Genomic DNA, 21,199 nt, shown 5'->3' with positions numbered 1-21,199 from the left:
TTGGGGAGGCATTCATCCAGCTGTGGACTGACCAAGGCTGACGATGACATGGATTTAAGCGTGGAGAAATACTTCATTCTGGTCGATAGTTTTACCCAACTAGCAAAGGCGAGCGTGCTGCACCTGACTGACCGATCGTATTCATTCACCCCTGAAGCCCTGGGGGGAGTTTCCCACGAGCTTAGAGCGATCGCAACCCTAAAACACGCTACTTAGCCACTTTAAACTTTCAATGGCGTTTTTTTATATATTTGGTTTTACATAACTTACGTGAATTTTAAAATTGATTTCGTGAAGTGTAAATTGACAACAAAATGTTCATACTTAAATAACGTGGAACGGATGTAGATAGCCGATTGAGAATTGCCCATCACCGGGAGATTTGGTAGTTGATATGGGTTGACGCGGTTATGGCTCGGACAGCACTTGCTTCAGCTCCTGAAACAGCATGGAGCTGACGACCATTTTTTCACAGTTGACGGAGAGCTGAGCTACCCCCTCGGACTTCATGTCCACAGTCACAAGCAGCAGGCTGGAGGAGCTCACCGTCTTGGCAGCAAATCTGCAACACATCGGAACATCGCCGCATTATTTTGCCCCGTGTCCTCCTGACTGGTCACGTACCGCCACCGAGAACAGCCTTCCGCAAGATTCTGAATGACGGGAGTACAAGTCGCTCCTCTTCCACACGACAATGCATTCCCGGTATTACAAAAGAGATCTGTTGGGAATGAGGTCCGGAAAATTAAATATACAAGAAACCCTTGTTAATTCGACACATATAGGGCTCTGGCCTTGCCGAATTATCCAATATTCCAAATTATGTACAATGGTACTCCCCCCCAGTGACTCCTGCCCCATATTTGTTTTCAAAACTCTTCACACACCATACGCATTGACACACCTGCATCAATTATATTCAAATCTTTGGAGACTTCGGTCCCTTTCTACTACTTCTTCATGTAGGTGGAGACGACACTGCCGAGAGGGTTGTGGCTTGCACAGAGTGCACACACAAGGTAAAGTCCAAAGCAACAAGGGGTCTGCACCAACGCTCACCACGCACGCCGCCACTCGGCCGAGTCATTGCTTCGGTCGTGGTGTGCGGCATCACTCCACGTGCTACGCCCAAATTGGACCATTCGGTACGGGGATTCGACTCATGGCGAATTACTAATACACCGTATAAATACCGAAAGTGCAGCCGTAAAGAATTATTCCCAATTACGAAATAACGAGTTTTTACCGTATACACAATGCAACAGGTATTGGTCAAACATCTCAATGCTGAAACATTTCCTGTAAATTACTCAATTGGCATTACGTCGCCCCTCGACTGCATACAACTTGGCAGGACCCTCCTGAAAAGGAGCCATGAGATTCAATTCCTGGGTAAACGAGTGGAAAACAAATGGTTTTGGGTCACGTGCTTTGAAACACCGGGGGAGAAAGCGAGTCGTGTAATGCAGAAAGCACGGAACGACGAAGCGTCACGATTGGTTGCGAGGTGCAGTGTGTCACGACAGCGCACGCACCTGTGTAGGTTGTTCTGTCCCGAAGGCACGCTGCCCACATTCGCCACAGACGCCACTTTCTGGCGAATAACTTGGCTCGTTAAGTTGTGAGCCGGCATCTCCACCTTCGCGGAAGTCTCATTCATGCCAGACAGTTTTCCTGGAAGGAAAAGAAAAAAAAACAGGACAATGAAGAACAAATAGAACGTTAAAAACATAAAATAAGGACAAATGCTCTCGTACTGAATATATTTAAACAAGTGTAATTTATTATTTACGCTACTTTAATTATACCACTATTTACCATGATAGCGTTACAGTCTTGTACAATTCAACGTCAAAATGGGAACCAAGCGTCAAGATGACGATCTTACACAATATTTAACACTCGGTTTTCATAGAATTTATTTCATAATCAGCCATGATCTATCCAATGCTGGATGAAGGCCTCCCCAAGGTGTCTGCATCTCGCACACGGTCTGGCGACGTGACCATCCATATAGCTGCTGCACACACAAGCCAATTTCATGACTTGTAAAGAAGGCCGTCTCTGGTGTAGGCCAATCAGTTTCCAAGACAAAGTTTGTTTGGCCACAGGTGTATGTGGTTAATGCAGACTTGATGCCTTGCAAAAGGTTTATATCTGGTGTTTTAACATTTTAACACAACTCCTGTTTATTGCCAGAAGGGGTAAAGCCTATTCTTGTTTTTTTTAAAATCGGCCTCTCAGGAGCGTGTCCTCCTTTGGCTGCGACTCTGTCGTTAGTCTCCACCGCCGGGCCGTCATCACTTGGGGCGTTGGGCCTTGCCCACGCCTGCTCGTTTTGTTTCTATCTGCAACTTGCATACGTTCTCTCATCCACAGGTTCCCCTCCTCCTTCCTGTCTCTTGGTCAAGATCCAAGCATGCGCCTCTCCATCCTTCTCTGTGCTCTCTTCAGCCTTTGTACCATCTTCTCTGCCATCGTGCGTGTTTGTGACGATCCACGGCAAAGCGGATTACTTGGCGATTCTGCTACTGCTACGTGTTGGCAGTGGTGCACAAGCACCAATAATAATAATAATAAAAACTCACATTCGTCAACAACACTATGCGTGATACGCACGAAGTAAACGATCCAGTTAGGCATCTCGGTCAGCGAGCTGCCGCTCATCATGAACTTCAGGTTTTTAAAAAGAGCTCCAAACACAAATCAGCGGTCGGTACAATACGTATGTACGTACGTACGTTGAACGTATTTCGCACCGTACGTAGAAAACTGTGCAAATCGGAGTTGCGGGGGAAAGACAACAAACTAAACACAAAGAGCAGCTCTAAAGAAATGCGTTTTCAATTTACAAGCGAAACGAGTAAATACGATTCGGCGGCAGCAGCAGCAGCAAGAAGAAGAAGCAGCAGTGAGGTGTGAACCTTGTTCCTTCTTGAAGTCACTCTCAGTCATGGTGACGGGCAGCAGCAGCTCACCCACAGGAGTCTGGATGCTCACAGGAAACTTTCTATTTTTTGTACTGAAATGAAACACAACGACCGTGTTCACTTTCTTTCATAAATGTACATTTCATTGCGATGCTAGTTTACACCCCAGAGCTTTGCGGAGTCTCAAGACACTTTTTAGGAGGGTCCTGACAAGCTTTGGCAGTGAGGAGGAGGGGGGCGCTTGATGATGATGTTGCTGTCCGTAACTCCCAGCGGAGTCATCTGCAGGGATACTTCAGCATGGGGATGTTCTGGCCAATACAAATGACATTGTATGGGTGGTTTTCTTTTGAACCATAGGAGGAACCCCCCCCTGCCCCTATGGAATACTTTGTCCCTGATGGTTGCCCCTGCCATGGCAGGGCGGCGAGCCCAGGTGCTCTCGGCCGCTCCCTAACCACGGCGGTGTCGCGACTCGCCATTACTATTGGACACTCTCTTGTTACAATGCACCGTCTCGCCCCCTCCCTTTCATAGTCCTCACTGTGTCCTTGGCTCTTGAAAAACAAAAAAAAAACTATGGGAGGAAACCCATGGAGAATGGAGGGGGGTGGGATCGAGGGGGGTGGAGTGGAGAACAGAGAACTCCATGCAGAGAGGTGCCCGAGTCAGGAATGGCAACCAGGCACCTTCTTGCTGCGAGGTGCCACCCCCGCCACTCATGATTGTATGGGGTGGCAGCGCGGCAGAGTAAATATGTTACACCTAATTCTACACCTCGTATAAAACCAACGGTGAGGTCACGTAACCATCGTACAGTCACTTACTCTGAAAACAGTTTTACAAAGCATAAATAGGCATTTGCTATTTTTTCAAGTGAATGTAGCTGTTATTTTTTACTTTTAACTGTCATTATCTCGTAAATGTTATTGCAGAAAACTACAAAGTAAACGAGCAGCGATAATCACGAAATGACGATATTTAGAAGACGGACGATACAACCTCTGTGGACCCTACATCTTGGCCTTAGCACGATTCTCGTGCATCTTGTGCATTGCACTGCGTGATGCGTGCCCGTGACGCCGTGGCACGGCGGCCTGGCTCACCACAGGTGAATGTTTGCAGGCTGAGTGGAGTCGCAGAAGTCAATGCCCAAAGAAGCAGTCACCGTCTCGCCAGGAGGAAGGGCATCTGAAAAAAGAACACGTAGGCCCGACTTCTTCATTACGGCTTGGCTCTGAGTCATGAGCCAAACTATTTGAAGAATGTATTTATTTTGCCAGTTAAGGCCCACTGAGCTATACAGCTCTTTTTCAGAAGCGACCTGGCCACAAATAATAGCTCAACAAAGTGGCTTGTCGTGTAGAAATTAATAGCAACCAAATACTCTAAAACGCACGTTTCTAAATGTGGAGGGAAAAATTTGAGGCCTCGGAGAAGAATTCACATGACCATGGGGAGAGAGACATGCAAACTCAAAATATACAGCAGGTGTCAGGGTAGGGTCGAGATCGAACCCACGACCTCCTGTATACTAAGTGAGGTAGCTTCTGAAAAAGAGTGAAATAGCTCAGTGGGCCTTACCTGGTAAAATTGAAACAGTAAAGTTTCAACAGGGTTTGCAATCGCAAATAATGATTTGTCCGTTTCGATTTTTCTACAAGTCACACACTTTGTTGTTATTTTTTTGTGAACCCTATCGTTGCCGCACCGATCTCCTTGAACTTGTGGATGCTCATGCCCGGCTGCAGTTTGGTCTCCCCGATGTGCACGCTCTCGACGGTGGCGTCGCCGCAGTTGGTGAAGGTGATCTGCACCGACACCATCTTGGCGTTGTAGATGCAGGCCTGGCGCGGGAAGCGGTACTCGGCGGCCAGCCCCTCCCCGCTCAGCCGGTGCAGCAGCTCGTGCGACTTGCTGGGCACGAACATGGGGCTGGACACCTGCGGCAGGGGCCACGCGGGGTGGTGGGGGTGGTACAGGTCAGTCGCCAAAACCAGGAGGAAGGGAAACGATTCCTTGCTGCCCTGCCCATACTGGACATCTCTGAAGCAGAGCTTCATAGCTCATCGGATTCCTCCCCCAGTCTAAACAAAGATTCTGATTCCGTCCCAATAGTCGCACAGGACCTTCAAATAGCTCTGGCGGGCGACCACTCACGAACAACACACGCATCTCGGTCACGTCTGTCACTGCAGAGAGGCCCTCGCATTTTGCGCGCACTGTGCGTGTGTATATGGTTGCCTTATGCAGAATCTTCAGATGCTTGGGCAAACGAATCAACATAGGACCCCAGAGCACATCCCCGAGTGTGTTTGGAACAGGTCCGGCTCCTTTTGGACGCAAGGGGCCGGGGGAGCTATCTCATGGGGGTCGGGGAGGCACCACCACGGGGACGGACACCGTCAAGAAGGAGCCAACTTGAGAGGGCCCAAAGGGGCATTTGGCGGTGCAGGGCCCACCCCAGCCACCCCTGCCCCGTGCGTGCCGATGTCCGAGCGAGCTCACGTCGATCGTTGGCGAGTTCTCGGCCATGCTCAGGCCCTGCAGGTCAGTGGCGAGGTGCGTGGGCAGGAGGCTGACCGGAGTCGCCGGCTCGGAGGGACTCGTGCCGACTGCGGAACGGCAACAGGCATTACGGTGGTTGTGAATGTGGTTAAACGCCACCCCCAACGGTACCGCTCATAGTTAATGTGATTAAACGCCACCCAACAATAGTACGGATGTTGTGAATGTGGTTAAACGCCACCCAACAATGGTACGGAGGTTGTGAACGTGGTTAAACGCCACCCCCAATGGTACGGTCGTAGTTAATGTGATTAAGAGTCACCCCCAATGGAAAGATGAGTAACAATACAACTAGATTTGAAGCTTTCGTGACTGCAAGGAATCATCTTCTTAAGTTTTTTCGGTAAAGTCACGTAGAAAGTAAAATAAAATAAAAACATTATTTTATTTTACTTTCTACGTGACTTTACCGAAAAAACTTAAGAAGAAAACAATACAACTTTCATTATTTACCCGTGACACACGTTGGGAAGGGGGGTACAGACAGGGATATAACGCGTGGAAAAATAACAAGGAACGAGGAAGAGAGAGAATGGAAAATAAGAGGAAAACGATGTAAGAGTAATGGGAAAAATAGCAGCAAAGGGCCTCGATGTTGCTGCACAGAGGGGCAGCATCCGTTTTCGGAGGTGGGGGCGGGGGGTCGTGGTAAGCGGTTTAGAGTGGGGGGTGGCCACACGGCAGCCACATGGTATACGGGAGGCCTGAGTGGATTTAGATATAGAAACATATTAATCACATAGACAAAACCCATCAGCCCAAGAGATCCAGCGTCAGGTGATGTCTGCGAGACTCTGCTTACAGTCGTCCAGGTCCAGCAGCGACACCTCCTGCTTCGACGAGCCACTTCGCTTCTTCACTTTCTTCACTTCGGCCTGTGTGCGCGCACACACACACACATCACCCCACGACGTCCCGTGCTCGTTCACGTGTTCGCAACACTTTGATAACTTCGTGCATTTAGTGTGGGCGCCATTCTAATAGCGCACGGCTATCAGAAAGGGACGGTGTCTGCACCGGTTTCACAGTAGAGGGGAGGGCAATGTTACGTTGTGTAATCCCAATAGAGTCATTCATCGGCATTGTGACGTTTGAACCACACCAGGTACATTGCATCTTGTTGTTTCAGCTTTGGGAGGAAACTGGTGAACCTCCAGGAAACGCGAGCAAAGCAGCGGGAGGACAACTTCCACTCAAAACGTCACCGAGTCGCCAATCGAACCTCGCCCCTCCTCGCCGTGGCACCCACGTGCTGCCACGGCGCTGCCCTGCCGCCCCTCAGCGTCGCCGTACCTGCTTCTTCTCCGGTTTGACGGGGGCTTCGTCCGATTCGGAATCGCTTTTTGACGAAATCTCGGAGGAACTTTCTTCTGATGAACTCTCTTCTGAAGAATCGTCCGTTTTACCGGCAACTTTCTTTGTTTCCTCTTCACTTTTGTCACTACAAGGTGCACATTCAAGCATGATATCAGAAAATGTAGAACCCCCGAAAGAAAACGGAAAATGTAAAACATTTGTTTTTTTCTATCTAAGGCTTCATTACGAGCTCTTGGACCCAAAGTCTAGAGCAGCAGTTCCCAACCTTTCTGGACCTGCGACCCCATCAACCTTCAATTAATCATGGGGGAATAACAAATAATTAAACAAACAATGCAGTTCTAAAGAAATGACTTTTCAATTTAAATCTAAAAGTGTATAGCTCCAGCTATCTGGATGACGACAACAGAACCCGCAGACCAAATGTTTGTGTGTTTAGTTTGTCGTCCTTCCCCCACACCTCCGATTAGCACGGTTGGCTACGTACGGTGCGAAAGAAGTTCAACATACGTACACACAAGTCAAATGCAATTCACCGTTCAAATGCACAACTGAAGAGATGCATGCAATACAGACCTGTCAGTGTGGTGTGCCTTGACCTTGATGGTCTTGGCGTCTTCCTTATCGGACTCGGACTCAGACTCGTTGCTTTCCCCTTCCTCGCTGCTGGAGCCGCTGCCAGATCCGCTGCCGGACTCGCTCTCCGAATCCTCACCTGCGCACAACAAACAACGCGGGCGTTTCCCACCGGGGATGCAAAACCCACGACGATTGAGGCTGCTGTAGGACGACAACCTGCCGTGCCACGTTCGGGGCCCCCGTCTCCAAACGTCAAGTCAGTGTCAGGCCGGAGTGTCTCCTCCCGCTCACCCGCACCTCCGAATAGCACGGCGCGAAACAAGTTCAACATACACACAACGCGTGGAGACGTTCGCATTTTTTTTGCTCACTGGTGTCGGCCGATTCCGTAGCCTCGGACTCCGACTCCGAGTAGAACGACTTTTCCTTCTTTTCCTTCTTCTTCTCCTTCGTTGACGCTTTAGACCATTCGGGAACCTGCGCACAAAATCCAGCCACAGTTGCCATTTTCGGAGACTTAAACCTGCAGCAAAGTATCCACGCGCGTTCTCATCGCGAGCGTTGCCAAAATATTACGAGTGGTTCGACGTTCGATTTGTGCAACGCGCAGATGGTGAGCGGACAGCAGAGGCCCCGATAGCGGCGGCACGATCACAAGTTCACCTCTCGCCAATGCTGCCCACTGGGTGTGGAATGCCCAGAATGTTATCGAATTACTTGGCGATTGCTGCTACAATGGTGCACAAGAACAAGTAGGAAAACAAAAAAAATGCAACATATTCGTTCATAACACCGTGGCCCTTGGAGGAAAAGAGATATACAAGCGACGTTTTGAGCAATGGCTCCTTCTTCATAGCACATCAATAGGAGAGGCTGGAGGGATAGAATATTATGGGGTCTGCAGGCCCATAATTGGACGACACTGTTCCTATAAGAACCCACATGACAGGAACAAACCCGAAGGACAACGCCCGACTCCTACGCCGTGAATATGACAAGAGACCCCCCCCCCCCGTGTCGCCTGGAACAGACTGCTGGGGTATGAAGGCCGGTACGGCACACGAGGGGGTGGGTGGTCAGCACCATGCCCGGGCGCCTTTGTATCCCCAGTGGCAATATATATACACCACACAGCAGGTACTTACTTGAGGCTGAATCAACCTAGGGAATGCCCAGGGGAACCAGTTCAGATAATCGTGACTGGTGTTGGCCATAAGCGGGAATCGAACTCAGGTCGCCGGGTTCATAGCGCAGCACGCTAACCGCTGCACTCCCGCTACGGCTCCCCACTGCCCACAAGGCATTGAATCACACATGTGCTCATGAACCAATGTATCCCACAAGGTCACATCACCAAGCTATCTTCTTGGTTCTTTCGGTAAAGTCACGTAGAAGGGAAGTAATAAAATAATAAAAATAAAACATATGTTTTATATAATAAAAATAAAACATATGTTTTATTTTTATTATTTTATTACTTCCCTTCTACGTGACTTTACCGAAAGAACCAAGAAGATGAATCCCTGCAGTCACGAAAGCTTTAAATCGAAATATCACCAAGCTATTTAGGCACTTCCCCTGTTTGTGGTTACAATCTTTCCAAGCCAGCAGCTTTGTTTATTTTATAAAAAAATTTTGAAAGTCTATTGATCCATTTCGCTGGGGCGGTGACCTGGCCCGGCTGTAGCGAGTTTTGTCGATTGTTTTCAGAGGTTCCCGCTTCTAAATCCGGCAGGCCGCCCAGGTTAATACTGCATGGTGTGTTCACCGTACAATTTTAAGTGCTATCTGCTTCACAGGGGACGTTAAAAATGCCGTGACGTCGTATAAAAAGAGAGAGCCATTGTGTGCCGGCATCACGGAACAAATTACAAAAAAATACCTGCACATCACTCAATCGGATCGTGCACACAGCAACCTCGCCCCTACTGTGAAACTAGTGCAGACTGTGTCTGTGAAACACAGCAGCAGCGGCGCCTTCCTTTATGATAGCCTTGCGCTGTAAGAACGATCGTGTCAACAAATGTCCTAAACTACTATCAATATTATTATTTAACAACTCAAACGATAACCCGCTCGCCAAGCTGTTGTTTTCGACGTGACGTTACCTCCACGTTCCTCACGGACGGGTCCGGTGCCGTCTCGGGCCAATTGGGCAGCTCCTGATAGCCCGTGGCCTTCAGGTTCAGGATGTGGGACAGCGAGCCCAGCTGGTAGTGATCACGGTCTGAAAACGGCAACGCGCTAGGGATGAGTCGGGTAACAAAGTCACATTTTCACATTTTTAAGGATAGTTTAGAATCTTTTTTAGAATTTTGGGATAATTTCCACCTCTCATCATCATCATCGGCAAAATGAAAAACCCAACTCTGGATAAGTGAATTGGGCACACATCACAATGTGGCAGGGCCCTCCGGGACAAGTGTCTTGACACTCAGTGAGGCTTTCGGAACCAAATACCAGGCTTCATGATAGTTATTACCATCCAACTCCACTTCTATAACAACGGGGGAGAAGAAACATCAATCTCTACTGCTACCATCCGATAAAGAGACCCCTATAGTCCAAAGAAGTTCAAAGTGTATGCTCGCTATCACATCTCTACATTGATATTTCACCATCTTCTTCGGATTGCAAGGCCCTCCAGAGAGAAAGATACACCCCAAAATGTTGGGGTAATAAAAAACAAGTTTTTTATAATCGGTAGATTAATGTTAGTGTGGAGAGCCGCCTTGTGGATGATGATGATGATGAACACGCCGCTTCAGGATGGATTCTGAACGGCTGGCGGTGTCGTCCATCCTCTGGGCGGCGACGTGTCGGCTATGAATACCCGTCTGACTCGAAGGGCATTCTGAACAACTAGTTTAAAACGCGTCTTCCCGAAAACAACTGGATTGTCCAGATGATAACACGCACACCCCCTCCTAAAACTCGGAGAGCACAGAGAGTCAGTCGCCGACGACCGTTGCCTCGTACCTTTGAACGGCGACTCCAACACCGGCGCAGGCTTCTGAGCCAGGAATATCTTTTTGGCGTACTTGCTCAGGGCTCCCGTTTTCTCCGTCGGGACGATGAGCTGACGGATGAACCGTGCCCGATCCCGGATGTCGTAATTCTGGTCGTACTTGGCCAAGTTCAGTACGTACTGAGTAAGCAATTTAGTCTGAAAGGTTAAAATGAAAGCAGTTTAATATACTAACGTGGTTCTCTATGCTGTGGGAGAGTTAAAACTACAGATTCAACTTTTGAACATTTTATTTTACACGCCCACACCCTCCACACACTGGCACCGGCATGGGGCGGTGACACGCCCTGCGCTGGCGAACTTGGCCACCTGTTAAGAGGTTCGTGGTTCGAATCCAGCAGGTCACCAGCACACGATGACTGCTCTGTTTCGTCACTCGGTCGTTAACGTTCACTGCGAACCAGCCGGCCGTGTATTTTTTTTCTACCGTCGATTACACAAGCGGTGTTAACCAGGGCGCACTGCCGGATTCGCAATCGCCAACCTCCGCAGCGAGCGGCGAACGCGCGACAGCTCGGCCACATCACCGGCCAAAAAAACTTACAGCATCGTCAAACACTGGGTTTAGTTTGCATTACCATAACTCGGTTAAAAAAAGTAAAATGTGCAGCGGTTCTCCCAGCACAGCCTCACCTGCTTCGAGTTGGTGAGGTAAAGCTTGGCTGCCAGGTTCAGCACCTGCAGCTTCACAATATCTTCCTCGCCGATGAACGATTTGGCGACCTTCCTGAGAACGTCGGGAGCGATCTTGGGGACGTGCTCACAGTACTCTCCAATCAGCCACAGGATGCTCGCCCGAGCCATGGGCACCTGTGACGGGTCACAGGGGTACGGGAGATGCCGTCTTTAGTTTCCAGCACACTGGGAAGAGGGGCGGTAGAGATACTAAATCGGAAGCTGTCCGTCCATTCGGGCTCTCTGTTGTTTGTCCATTGGAGCAGGAAGCCGGTACCACTGGCATCCTGGGTTCACATCCAGGTTTAAGCCACCCACAAGTAACCCCATTTCTTTTTGAAAGGGTTTCTTGCCCATGAGCGTCGGGTGCAGTGCACCAGCATTGGATTAAGCTGGCCTAAACCTGCTGATGAGACAATGAATATCGAAATCGGTTCATAGTTTTCTTGTACTGAACTACTGCTGCTGATACGATGCACTCCTCGAAGGCAGTGCAGCTGATGGGATGTGTAAATAGACATTTTTATTTAGAAACTAGCACAATTTGGGAAGGAGGCATTATGATCAACATTCTCTACAACTATGCTCACCCGTTACGTTGTGACATTCATTAAAACCTAATTCTTAAGTGGAGCGAGTTGGTTGGACTGTAGAAGTCCGGTAACCAACGAATGCACACACAAATATTATAATGAATCTGAGCAAATTAAAACCGTTTGGTTTGATTGACATGAGATGAACACTCTCTGCAGGGCATTAGCAAGGTGCTGCCTCGGAGTGGATAACAGGCCTAGTTATGTGCCCCAACTCAAATATAACTGGAAAATTAAGCATAATGACAGGGTGACACCTGCCGGCCTGTAGGAGTAATTACGGTTATGGCTGCATGACATAATGCCTTATTAAAAGGGGGGCGTGTCTGGGGTAAAGGTGAAGGGCGGAGTCAGTCGAGAAGCTCCGGGAACCATCCCGAAGGGTCTAGAAGGTTCTGGCAGCTCGCGTAGTGGACGACGGAGATGGGCTGCGTGTTTGCACAGCCTATGTGTAGCCGCGTTACCAAGCGTATCGCCCCGCCTGCTCTTAGTAAATAAGAAGCCTTCTACTCGACGTGTCTCGGAAGTCGCTCACTACACGCGCGTGCGCGCCCAGCAGAGACGCACGAATGTAACTAGAATCAACGCAGGTAGTGCACGCTTGTTGCGGGGCCGTCCTGACCGTGATGGTGTCCAGGAGCTTGGCCATGTGCTTGATGATCTCGGTGTGTTTGGACGGCTGGAGCTGCAACAACTTCTTAATCACCACCACGCTCTCGGCCACAACAGACTCTGCAGAGAGAGGGAGAGCACATAAGTGTCACTGCTGCTTATGGTGACAATGCTAATAGCAGCAGTGAAACACGCTGAATAATGTATATAATATTCTTTCGGTAAAAGAAAAAACACAAATTATTTGTGTTTTTTTCCTATCGTCTGTCTACATGACTTTACCGAAAGAACCAAAGAATATGAATCCGTGCAGTCACAAAAGTTTTAAGTCAAAATGTAAATAATGTTACTCAATGGCCCAGATTATTTAGAATCAAATTAGAAAACAGGATTTTGTAATGGTTAATATCGAAAATCTGACTGGTTGTTCCTGTGAGATCATGTTCTCCCCATGGGCGCATGGATTTTTCTCCGGGTCCTCCAGTTCTTTCCCTCCCCATTGAGAATTAACATGTCTTTAGAGCGTTTGGCTGCTAGAACTTTCCACACAATAAGCCACTTCGTTGGGCTATCATTTGTGGCCAGGTTGCTTCTCATAAAGAGCTACATAGCTCAGTGGGCCTTACCTGGTGAATAAAAAAAAATAGTTTAGTTTTATAGTTTTAAAGGAGGCTCGCTCTATCAAACAGATCATCGTCGTTGTTGTTATGCTTCGAGTAGAAGAGCAGAGGCATCTCACCGTCCCTGTTGGAGAGGAGACCCACGAGGCCATTCAGGCACGTGTCCGTCACTTCGGAGATGTTGGTCGCACATCGGCCAATCGCGTGGATGGTGGCAGCCACGAAAGCCTTGTCCTGACTCTTCACGTAAGTCTGCCAAAATGAACAAGCAACCAAGAGAGCTTGAGTCTTCAAACTGAATGAACTCAAAATAACGTCAAAACACAATTCCACTCAGCCAACAGAATACAACATTTCATAGAACGTAATAAACCCTTGCTAAAGTGAATAACATATATGAACATTCTATTTTCAAGTTTATTTTGTTTAACCAGGTGATAAGTCAAGAGACCATGATCCTTCTCATTTGCATAAGCAACCTCATGCATTAGTCAGCCAGGAGGAGGCAATGATTACGAGGCATAATCCCAATTCGGAATCTTTATCAGAATCTTGATTTAGACTGCAGGAGAAATCCGATAAGCCATGAAGCTGTTTTTCAGATTTCCGGTATGGGCGGGTCAGCAAGTTACATTTGCGGGTATTTTTTTTATTGGAACAAACTCAACGTGCCATCCAGCTGCACAATGTCAAATCTTCACAAACTCAAACATTATCCATGCCCCCAGCAAAAGCATCTTCAAGCACAGGGCCGAGGCCGTCACACGTTTGGGCAGTGTCACCGCGAGGACCGTGGAACGATGGAGCAATGGACGTAATTTTTAAATGAGACGCGGCAGCACGGGGCAGTGGTGATGGTGTCCCCCACAACCAGCGGCAAGGAAAAGAACTTGCGCAGGAAAAAACGCAAAGTCTTTATGAAGCCGTGGTTGTTTATGGTCAAATAAATAATGACAAAAAATGGTCCAGAAAGTACAAACAAAAGAGTCTACCCATGGCACACCACGGGAAAGGGAGGAGAGGGAAGGAATGCCGGGACGCAGGGCAGACACGGCTCAAGATGAGCAGCAGGGAGAAAGGAGGAGGAGCGCCAGTGCAGGAAGGGGAGGAGGAATGATGGGGCCCAGCGAAGAGAGGCCGATGAGAGAGGATGATGGGAGGGTAGGGAAGAGATGGAGAAGAGATACGGAGCAAGCAGAAGTGAGCTGCACGGAGCGGCGTCTGTTTTCCCAGGCGGCAGGGAGAGGGGAGGGATTCAGAGTGTGGCCACACACAAGTCCGGTGATTTACAGGATGCTAGAGCCGATTTATTTCTGTTGAAGAACAATTGTAAGTTTAAAAAAAATCACGGAATGACAACATAACATTACCTGCCTAACATGCTCCTATAGAAGCCCACTCATTGTGTGGATTGCCAATGCAGTAACTCACCTGGAATTCTCGCAGGATGATCGAGATGCTGGTCTCACTTGCGAGGTTGGTGAGAATTTCAAGCTGGAGATGGACACAGGCGGCCAACAAATACGGAGGTGAAATCACAGTACAATTAAAAGCAAAAAATAATATATCATATTTACACTTTCATTGCAGGATACCTATGAAATATATCTATAATCTAGCATCCTTATAGCGCAAAGCTATCATGAATGAAGGCGCTGCTGGGTTTCAGTCTGTAGCAGATCTCAGTTGCTGTATGTAATCCTAATTGAGTAATCTGCAGCGTCATTTTTCAAATGTGCCCAAATGTGGACCGTGATGCCGGCAAGCGACGGGCCCACTTTTTTCGTGCGATGTCAACGAGATATTTAACGTCCGCTGCGAAGCGGACGACGCGTATATTCGTTGGTTCATCCACCCGCAGCAATGACCAGGGCGGCCTGCCGGAGTCGAACAGCGAAAAATCTCCGCCACAAGTGGGGGACAGCTGGGCCACTAGTAGTCGTGGTACTGCAGTCTGCTCAAAGTGTTTGGCACTCAGCCAACTGCTTAGGATCAGTGACATTAAAATCCAGTTGGATCTGGATCAGAGAGAGGAATGGGGTAACCTACGGTTCACTGCTCCCTACTGTTCATGATTACGAGGATGGCGTTGGTACCTTCAGAGTTTTGATCTGTGTTGGGTCTGTAGAGCGGATGTAAAAGTTCTTGAGGTAAGGCTCGAACATACCCTGCAACCAAGCCACACACGTCCATTTTACAGCCAGTGTGTTTCAATATAACCAAGAGTTATCAAAGAAAAAACATTTGGCGATAAATTGATATAAAAACCATTAAAACTCTAAACATTCATTATTCATAAATGCGAATGTATGCAGGGCACTGTTTTGTCTCTCTGCAAACAGATAAACATATATTACTATAATCCATTGGCCAAGTGGCTTTGCAGACCAATATTATCCAGCACCATTTGTATGTAAGCAAGGAAACGCTGGACAAGTTTCGACCTTCTGGGTCTCATCAGTGGAGTCAGCCTTGTTCAAAGAAATGCTGCTGGGCTTCCGGATGTTATTGGCAAGAGCATTCCATATAAACAATGGGACCCCGTTCAATGCAAAAGCATACGAAAAAACCACGATGCTTTGCTGTGGAGCACCACCAGGCAATGACATTCATTAGAGTAGAGCTTTGTATTGCACAGAATATAATTCACTATGAAACAAAGGAGCTTACCCTTCTTCTAATGGTCATGGTAGCAATGTTGTGCAATACGACGTATTGCACCTCCCTGTGAGGATACAAGGGATAGGCTGAGTGACAGTGCGAGCCAACAATATCCCACACGTGTTAAAGACAATGGGATGACCGCGAGGTGGTGTATGCCAGTGGAGACGATGGTGGTGGAACATTAGACACACCAACCGATGAGAAAGGCCAGCAAATAACAGTACAGAAAGTAGGTTGCTGATCACCTCTATCAGTGGCTCAGCGGTAGAGCCAGCTTCTCACAATGGGAAGGTTTTGAGTTTAAATCCGAGTTGGGGGTTGACTCAGCCCATCATCACTCCGGCGTCGTTTGGGGTAGTCAACAGCGGTTTCCCTATGGATACTCACCCCCCCATATAAATGTGGAATTTCCACCGGTGCAGAAATGTAAAATTGAGATTAACACTTTGCCTCAATGCTCAGTTGAGCAAGAAATCTCTTCATTTGCATGTACAGGGCACTTACTTAATTGCCTCGGAGTCCCATACCGCCTGGCATCACATCTCATCTCAACCATTCTATTGCCTTGCTGCAGTCCAGCCAAGCGGATCCCGCCAGGGATGATGATGGGCTCAGTCAACCCCCAACCTGGATTTGTACCAGAAGTCGCAACCGGGTACCCGATACCCGTACCCGATACCCGTTTGCGACCCTGGTGCGGCCGGGTACGGGTAGGACGTGAGTCACTGGTGAGTAACCGTTTGTCACTCATTTCCCAACGTCTTGTCTCTTCTCACAATTCAAGTTCCTAGAATCAACCCACCCGCGCCTGCAACATGGCTTCATCCCAGAGGTCGCAATCAGGTACCCGTACCCGGCTGGGTACGGGTATCAGCCGGGTACGGGTACCCGTTTTGCGACCCTGGTGCGGCCGGGTACGGGTAAGGAATCAAAACCCGTTTGCGACCTCTGCTTTGTACTCGTGTCCTACCGAGTGAGAGTGCGGCCCTCTGGCTACTTCACCGAGCTGCATACCAAGAGCAGAGATTCTATATTTAAATGTAATCACAAGATACATTCACACATTTCCGAGCTGTCAAATTGGCGAATGCCACAAAGGGCTTTTAGAACCTCACCACATTGTCTATTTTAAAAACAAGGTGAAATCCCACCAAGTTTAGTCTTTCAAAGGAGAATTATAGAAAGAAACATTGTAAAACTACAGGTCAGTATACAATGAGCAAACGTTTTATTATATGAGAGTATGCACTGTTGCACCTTTTATGAACAACACAAACAACAAACACGTGTTAACTTAAACAATATATTAACATATACAATGCAAAGAACTGAGTAACAAGACATAATCGACGTGTCATCCACTGACAAATCATCGAACAATACCGTTGTTCAAATCTGAGCTCCGTCTCGGGAATATTTGAGAGATGGACACTAACATCAGGCCTATTGCTTTCAACAATACATTAGCTGCAGCCCATCCGTGTTGTCGTAACATTAAGAATCAACATTGGCGGCAAGGTGGTGCAGTGGTATCACTTGTGACCGATAGCAAGAAGGGCCTGGGTTTGATTCTTGACCAAAACATCCCAATGCTGAAGAATTACATGCAAATCATTTAACCCTTTCCCGTTCTGATGACGTACGTGTGCGTGTACGTCATCGAATCCATTCCGAACGGAATTGGAAGTAAAAGGCCGTGCGGAAGGGCGTGTGGCATAGAAGTGTGCCACACGCCCTTCCGCACGGCCTCTCTAAATAAAATTTAGCGCCAACTGCTTGAGCGTTCCGAGATTCAGCGGTGAATGGGACACCAGCCCTGCAACTTACAGACGTCTTGGAGTGGGTGAATTGGTATTGCATATTGCACTGTCGCCCCTTAATGCAAAAAAAATTGTCAGGACCCTCCTGAAAGTGTTGAGAGTCAGCAAGGCTTTCCTGGGCAAATAGTGTGTGAACATAATAATATTAATACCAATAAGAAAGCTTTCCAAGCCAAAGGGCAGCTCACCTGTGGCTCCGCAAAAGCCTCACCAAGGGCTTGGCGATTACACCAAGCTCAGCTTTCGGTGACAAATGAAAGTACAGCTGAGCCACGGCCATCACCACCTGAAACAACACCACCATCACCACCACCAATGACAAACAGCCCCCATACAGCCTTAACGGACTGTTGGGGCAAGTGCTGTTAGCAGCACCTATGAAGGCCGGCACGAGATACGAGGGGGTGGGTGGCCAACACCACGCCCGGGTGCTTTCGTCTCCCCAGCGGCGACGTTTACATACTCATTTGAGGCTGAGTCGACCTAGGGGAGGCCCAGAACCGGTTCAGATAATCGCCACTGATGTTGGCCATGAGCGGTAATCGAACTCGGGTCGCCGGGTTCGTAGTGCAGCGCGCTAACCGCTACACTACCGCTCCCCATACCTCCACCACCATCACCACCACCAACTTCCACCACACGGACTCCAGGGGTCATCCACAAAGGTGGTGATGGGGCTCAGCTGGAGCGTGCTCGCCGCTTGTTGTAGAGGTTCGCAGTTTGAGCTTGGTGGTCACCCTGGTTATTACAGCCGTGGTATTAATCGTACAAACACGACATGCAGTCTGCTTCTCATGGTGGACGTTAAAAAGATTTCCTGATGTCATTCGCAACGAGCAGGCCATTGTGTGCCAGCGTCATGTTCCTAATTAGTGAAAAGTGAAAGATTACCCACCAATTACTCAATTGGCATGACACAGCAGCGATCAGCAGCAACCATCACCCCCTACCAGCAGACCAATTCCTGCTTTCAGGCCAGGTGCCGAGTCACCCTGTACGACACGGGGACAGCTGTCACGGTGGGGGCGGGGGCTTCATATGTATGCCGAACTTCTTTCCCACCGTACGTAGCCAACCGTTCTAATCGGAGACGAGATGCGACGCAAAAGTCGCTCGTCGCCTCGTAAAGGAGGGGGCGGCTCTACCAAACGCACCGAATCGCTGCGGTCAAAGACACAACGGCGTGCTGCTGCCGGCGCGGTCCAAACTCACGGCCGTGTTGCGGCTCTGCAGCAGGGGCTTGGTGTTCCTGAGCAGCAGCCGGTGGTCGGGGTCCATCATGTAGGGCTTGCTCTTGGGCAGGGGGGAGTCGCTCGCTTTCTCTTCAGCCGCTTCGTCGTCCGAGCCGTAGAACGCCTTCTCGCTGTTCTCTTCCAGCAGGGACTCCTGCAGGAGGAGCAGGAGTTGGTAGAAACAACTACAGAGTCAATATATACGACTGTAAAGTCAGTAGATACTCCTGTAGCGCCAGATACTACTGTAGAATCACTAGATACTACTCACTCTGTTGTATGTAGGGTGTGTAGGTATATATACCTACGCGGGGGAACAAATATTTTTTGAGGGGGAGGTCGATAATTTTCGGAAACCTTCTATATCAAATATTTACCCCCCCACTTTCTATAACTTTTTGGACTTTTGCAAGCCTCTTGTAATTTTTCTGGTGGAGAAATGGACAAACGGCCCACCGGGCCTTCACAATATCTTAGTATTTACGTATGTATATGTAATGTTTTTAAGAGAAGTTTTTAAATACATTTTTCGCCTGGGCAACGCCGGCTACTTCCGGATAGTAATATATAATAAAGGGTACAGCACAGTCCGCAATAACACGTGAGATGCGTACGCAGGCTGAACAAAGATGGAGGCACGTGGGTAGCATCTCGAAGCAACCAGCAGCATCCCCCCTGCCTTGTGTTATACTACGCCAAGGCAGCCACGCAACTGCTTATTCCGATTCGCGCGACATAGTCCTGTTCACTCAATCACATTATATTGAATTCGCATCTAAAAAAATGTGCTTCTTCAAAGATTGAGCGCTATGTCCAATTTGCGTTTTGAAAACACGCGGCGTTACAGGAGAACAGACTGTACCACACCGTGTGCTATGAAGAAGGGCCCTTACCCGAGATGTCACCTATTAAACATTTAATTCAAACTAATATTGGTCTGCAAAGCCAAGAGGGTGTTGGACTATAACATATTTTGTTTAAATGTGGACACACAATGGAGTTTTTCCGACATGTGTTTTTATCCATAATGCTCCACAACGCATAATGAGTGTGTACCATATTGATTTTTGCGTGATATGGAGTGCTCTTGCCAACATGACTATTCTGCTCAGGAGACCCCGAAGATCGAAATGGGTCCCGTGTACACTCGCGTAAACAAATACTCTTGGACAATATTGGTTTGGCAAACCGAGAGCTTCGTGGACGAAACTATTTATTCATTTATTATTAGAGACAGAACGGAGTTTTGCTCATTTGTTATTTTACATTCAAAATTAAGACTGACAGCTTTATATATGTTAACTCAATGTACAGCGATATAATAATAAAACATCAGACACACAATGGCCGACTCGTTTCGAGTGACAGCACGGGATCTTGAACGTCCACCGAGAAGCGGGCGGTCATCTACCGTCAATGCGCCCCGAGTATGAACCAGGGCGGCCCACCGGATTGGAACCGCAAAGCCCTGCAGCAAGCGGCGAACGCAGACCGCTCGGCCACTTCACCCCCCGAAAATGAAATGGCGGTCACGCGACCCTTGGCAGCGTCGCCTGTCGGAGGGACGGAGGGACTCACGTTTTGATTGGGGTTGAGGAACTGCGTGCGAGCGTAGCGGGTCAGCATGTTGATGATGACCACCTGGCCCCACTCCTCCACGTCCACCAGCAGGTTGCACAACTTGCGGTAGTTCTTGTGGATCAGGTCAATGCGCTCGGGGCAAACCTCCTCAAAGGCCATCACCACACTCCCTGCCACCAACTACACGACAAAGATCACCCGCATAGCCTTTAACAGCGCTGTTAACGGGCACCTTTTAAGGCCGGCACGGTACACAATGGGGTGGGTGGCCAACACGACGCCCGGCTGCCTTCGTCTCAATGCTGATGTTTACACACCGCACCAGGCACATATCTGAGGCTGAACCGACCTAGGGGAGGGCCCAGGACCGGTTTAAATATTCATCAATGGTGCCGGCCACGAGCGGGAATTAAACTTTGGTCACTAGCTCTATAGCGCAGTGCTCTAACCACGACACTACCGCTCCCAACCAACTACGAGAAGCACACACATACACACAAAACACATGCAATCTAACTAGAAAAAGATGTTTGGCTTGTGGCATTGTTCGTGAAAACGTGTGTTAAATACACAGGCACGCAGTAATGGCAACATAACGCGCACACATACACACGGTGAAACGTGCACAAAACAATCACCAGAGGAAACATTCTATTATTCTTCACCCTCGTCCATCATCCCTTGTAGTGGCGGCACGTCTTGCCCAAGCCCACTTTCCTTCACAGGTTTGGATGCTGTCATTAAGCTGCATTAAGGAACTGATTCCTGCATAAAATTGTTAAATGGTCCGAGGCAGATAATGTGAGATTTAAAAAAATATAAACTGGACTTCCCTCCACTGGAATAAACTTTCCCTGTACATTAAGTCCCCCTCCTTAACCTCCCTCCATTCCTCCCTTAAAGCCTCACCTATCGCCCATTCTCTTCATCTTCCATCCCCTCACCCCTCCACTCCTTCCCATCCCTCCCCTACCCTTTCG

The 21,199-nt window shown here is 48.5% G+C and overlaps 1 protein-coding gene across 2 annotated transcripts in view; it reads right to left on the bottom strand.

Moving 5' to 3' along the window:
• Positions 1-271: 271 nt before the first annotated feature.
• AP3B2 (adaptor related protein complex 3 subunit beta 2) overlaps positions 272-21,199 on the bottom strand; it is a 29,251-nt gene continuing 8,323 nt past the window's right edge. For both annotated transcript variants that reach the window (XM_078617419.1, XM_078617420.1), the window contains exons 8-28: positions 20,217-20,399; positions 18,619-18,792; positions 17,595-17,692; positions 15,593-15,647; positions 15,019-15,090; positions 14,354-14,416; positions 13,042-13,174; positions 12,313-12,422; positions 11,056-11,232; positions 10,374-10,560; positions 9,503-9,621; positions 7,766-7,871; positions 7,392-7,530; positions 6,792-6,939; positions 6,301-6,373; positions 5,439-5,545; positions 4,642-4,873; positions 4,037-4,121; positions 2,925-3,022; positions 1,536-1,674; positions 272-562 (exon numbers count right to left, since the gene is read on the bottom strand). In XM_078617419.1, the coding sequence (XP_078473545.1) occupies positions 409-562; positions 1,536-1,674; positions 2,925-3,022; positions 4,037-4,121; positions 4,642-4,873; positions 5,439-5,545; positions 6,301-6,373; positions 6,792-6,939; positions 7,392-7,530; positions 7,766-7,871; positions 9,503-9,621; positions 10,374-10,560; positions 11,056-11,232; positions 12,313-12,422; positions 13,042-13,174; positions 14,354-14,416; positions 15,019-15,090; positions 15,593-15,647; positions 17,595-17,692; positions 18,619-18,792; positions 20,217-20,399 (2,652 nt within the window). In that variant the 3' untranslated portion in view covers positions 272-408. The remainder of the gene's footprint in view (positions 563-1,535; positions 1,675-2,924; positions 3,023-4,036; positions 4,122-4,641; positions 4,874-5,438; positions 5,546-6,300; positions 6,374-6,791; positions 6,940-7,391; positions 7,531-7,765; positions 7,872-9,502; positions 9,622-10,373; positions 10,561-11,055; positions 11,233-12,312; positions 12,423-13,041; positions 13,175-14,353; positions 14,417-15,018; positions 15,091-15,592; positions 15,648-17,594; positions 17,693-18,618; positions 18,793-20,216; positions 20,400-21,199) is intronic.

This window comes from Lampetra planeri, chromosome 53, assembly GCF_965212315.1.
Source record: "Lampetra planeri chromosome 53, kcLamPlan1.2.h2, whole genome shotgun sequence".
Taxonomy (NCBI): Eukaryota; Metazoa; Chordata; class Hyperoartia; order Petromyzontiformes; family Petromyzontidae; genus Lampetra; species Lampetra planeri.
Note: the sequence above shows the minus strand (reverse complement) of the source record. Positions and strands in the feature narration are given on the sequence as shown.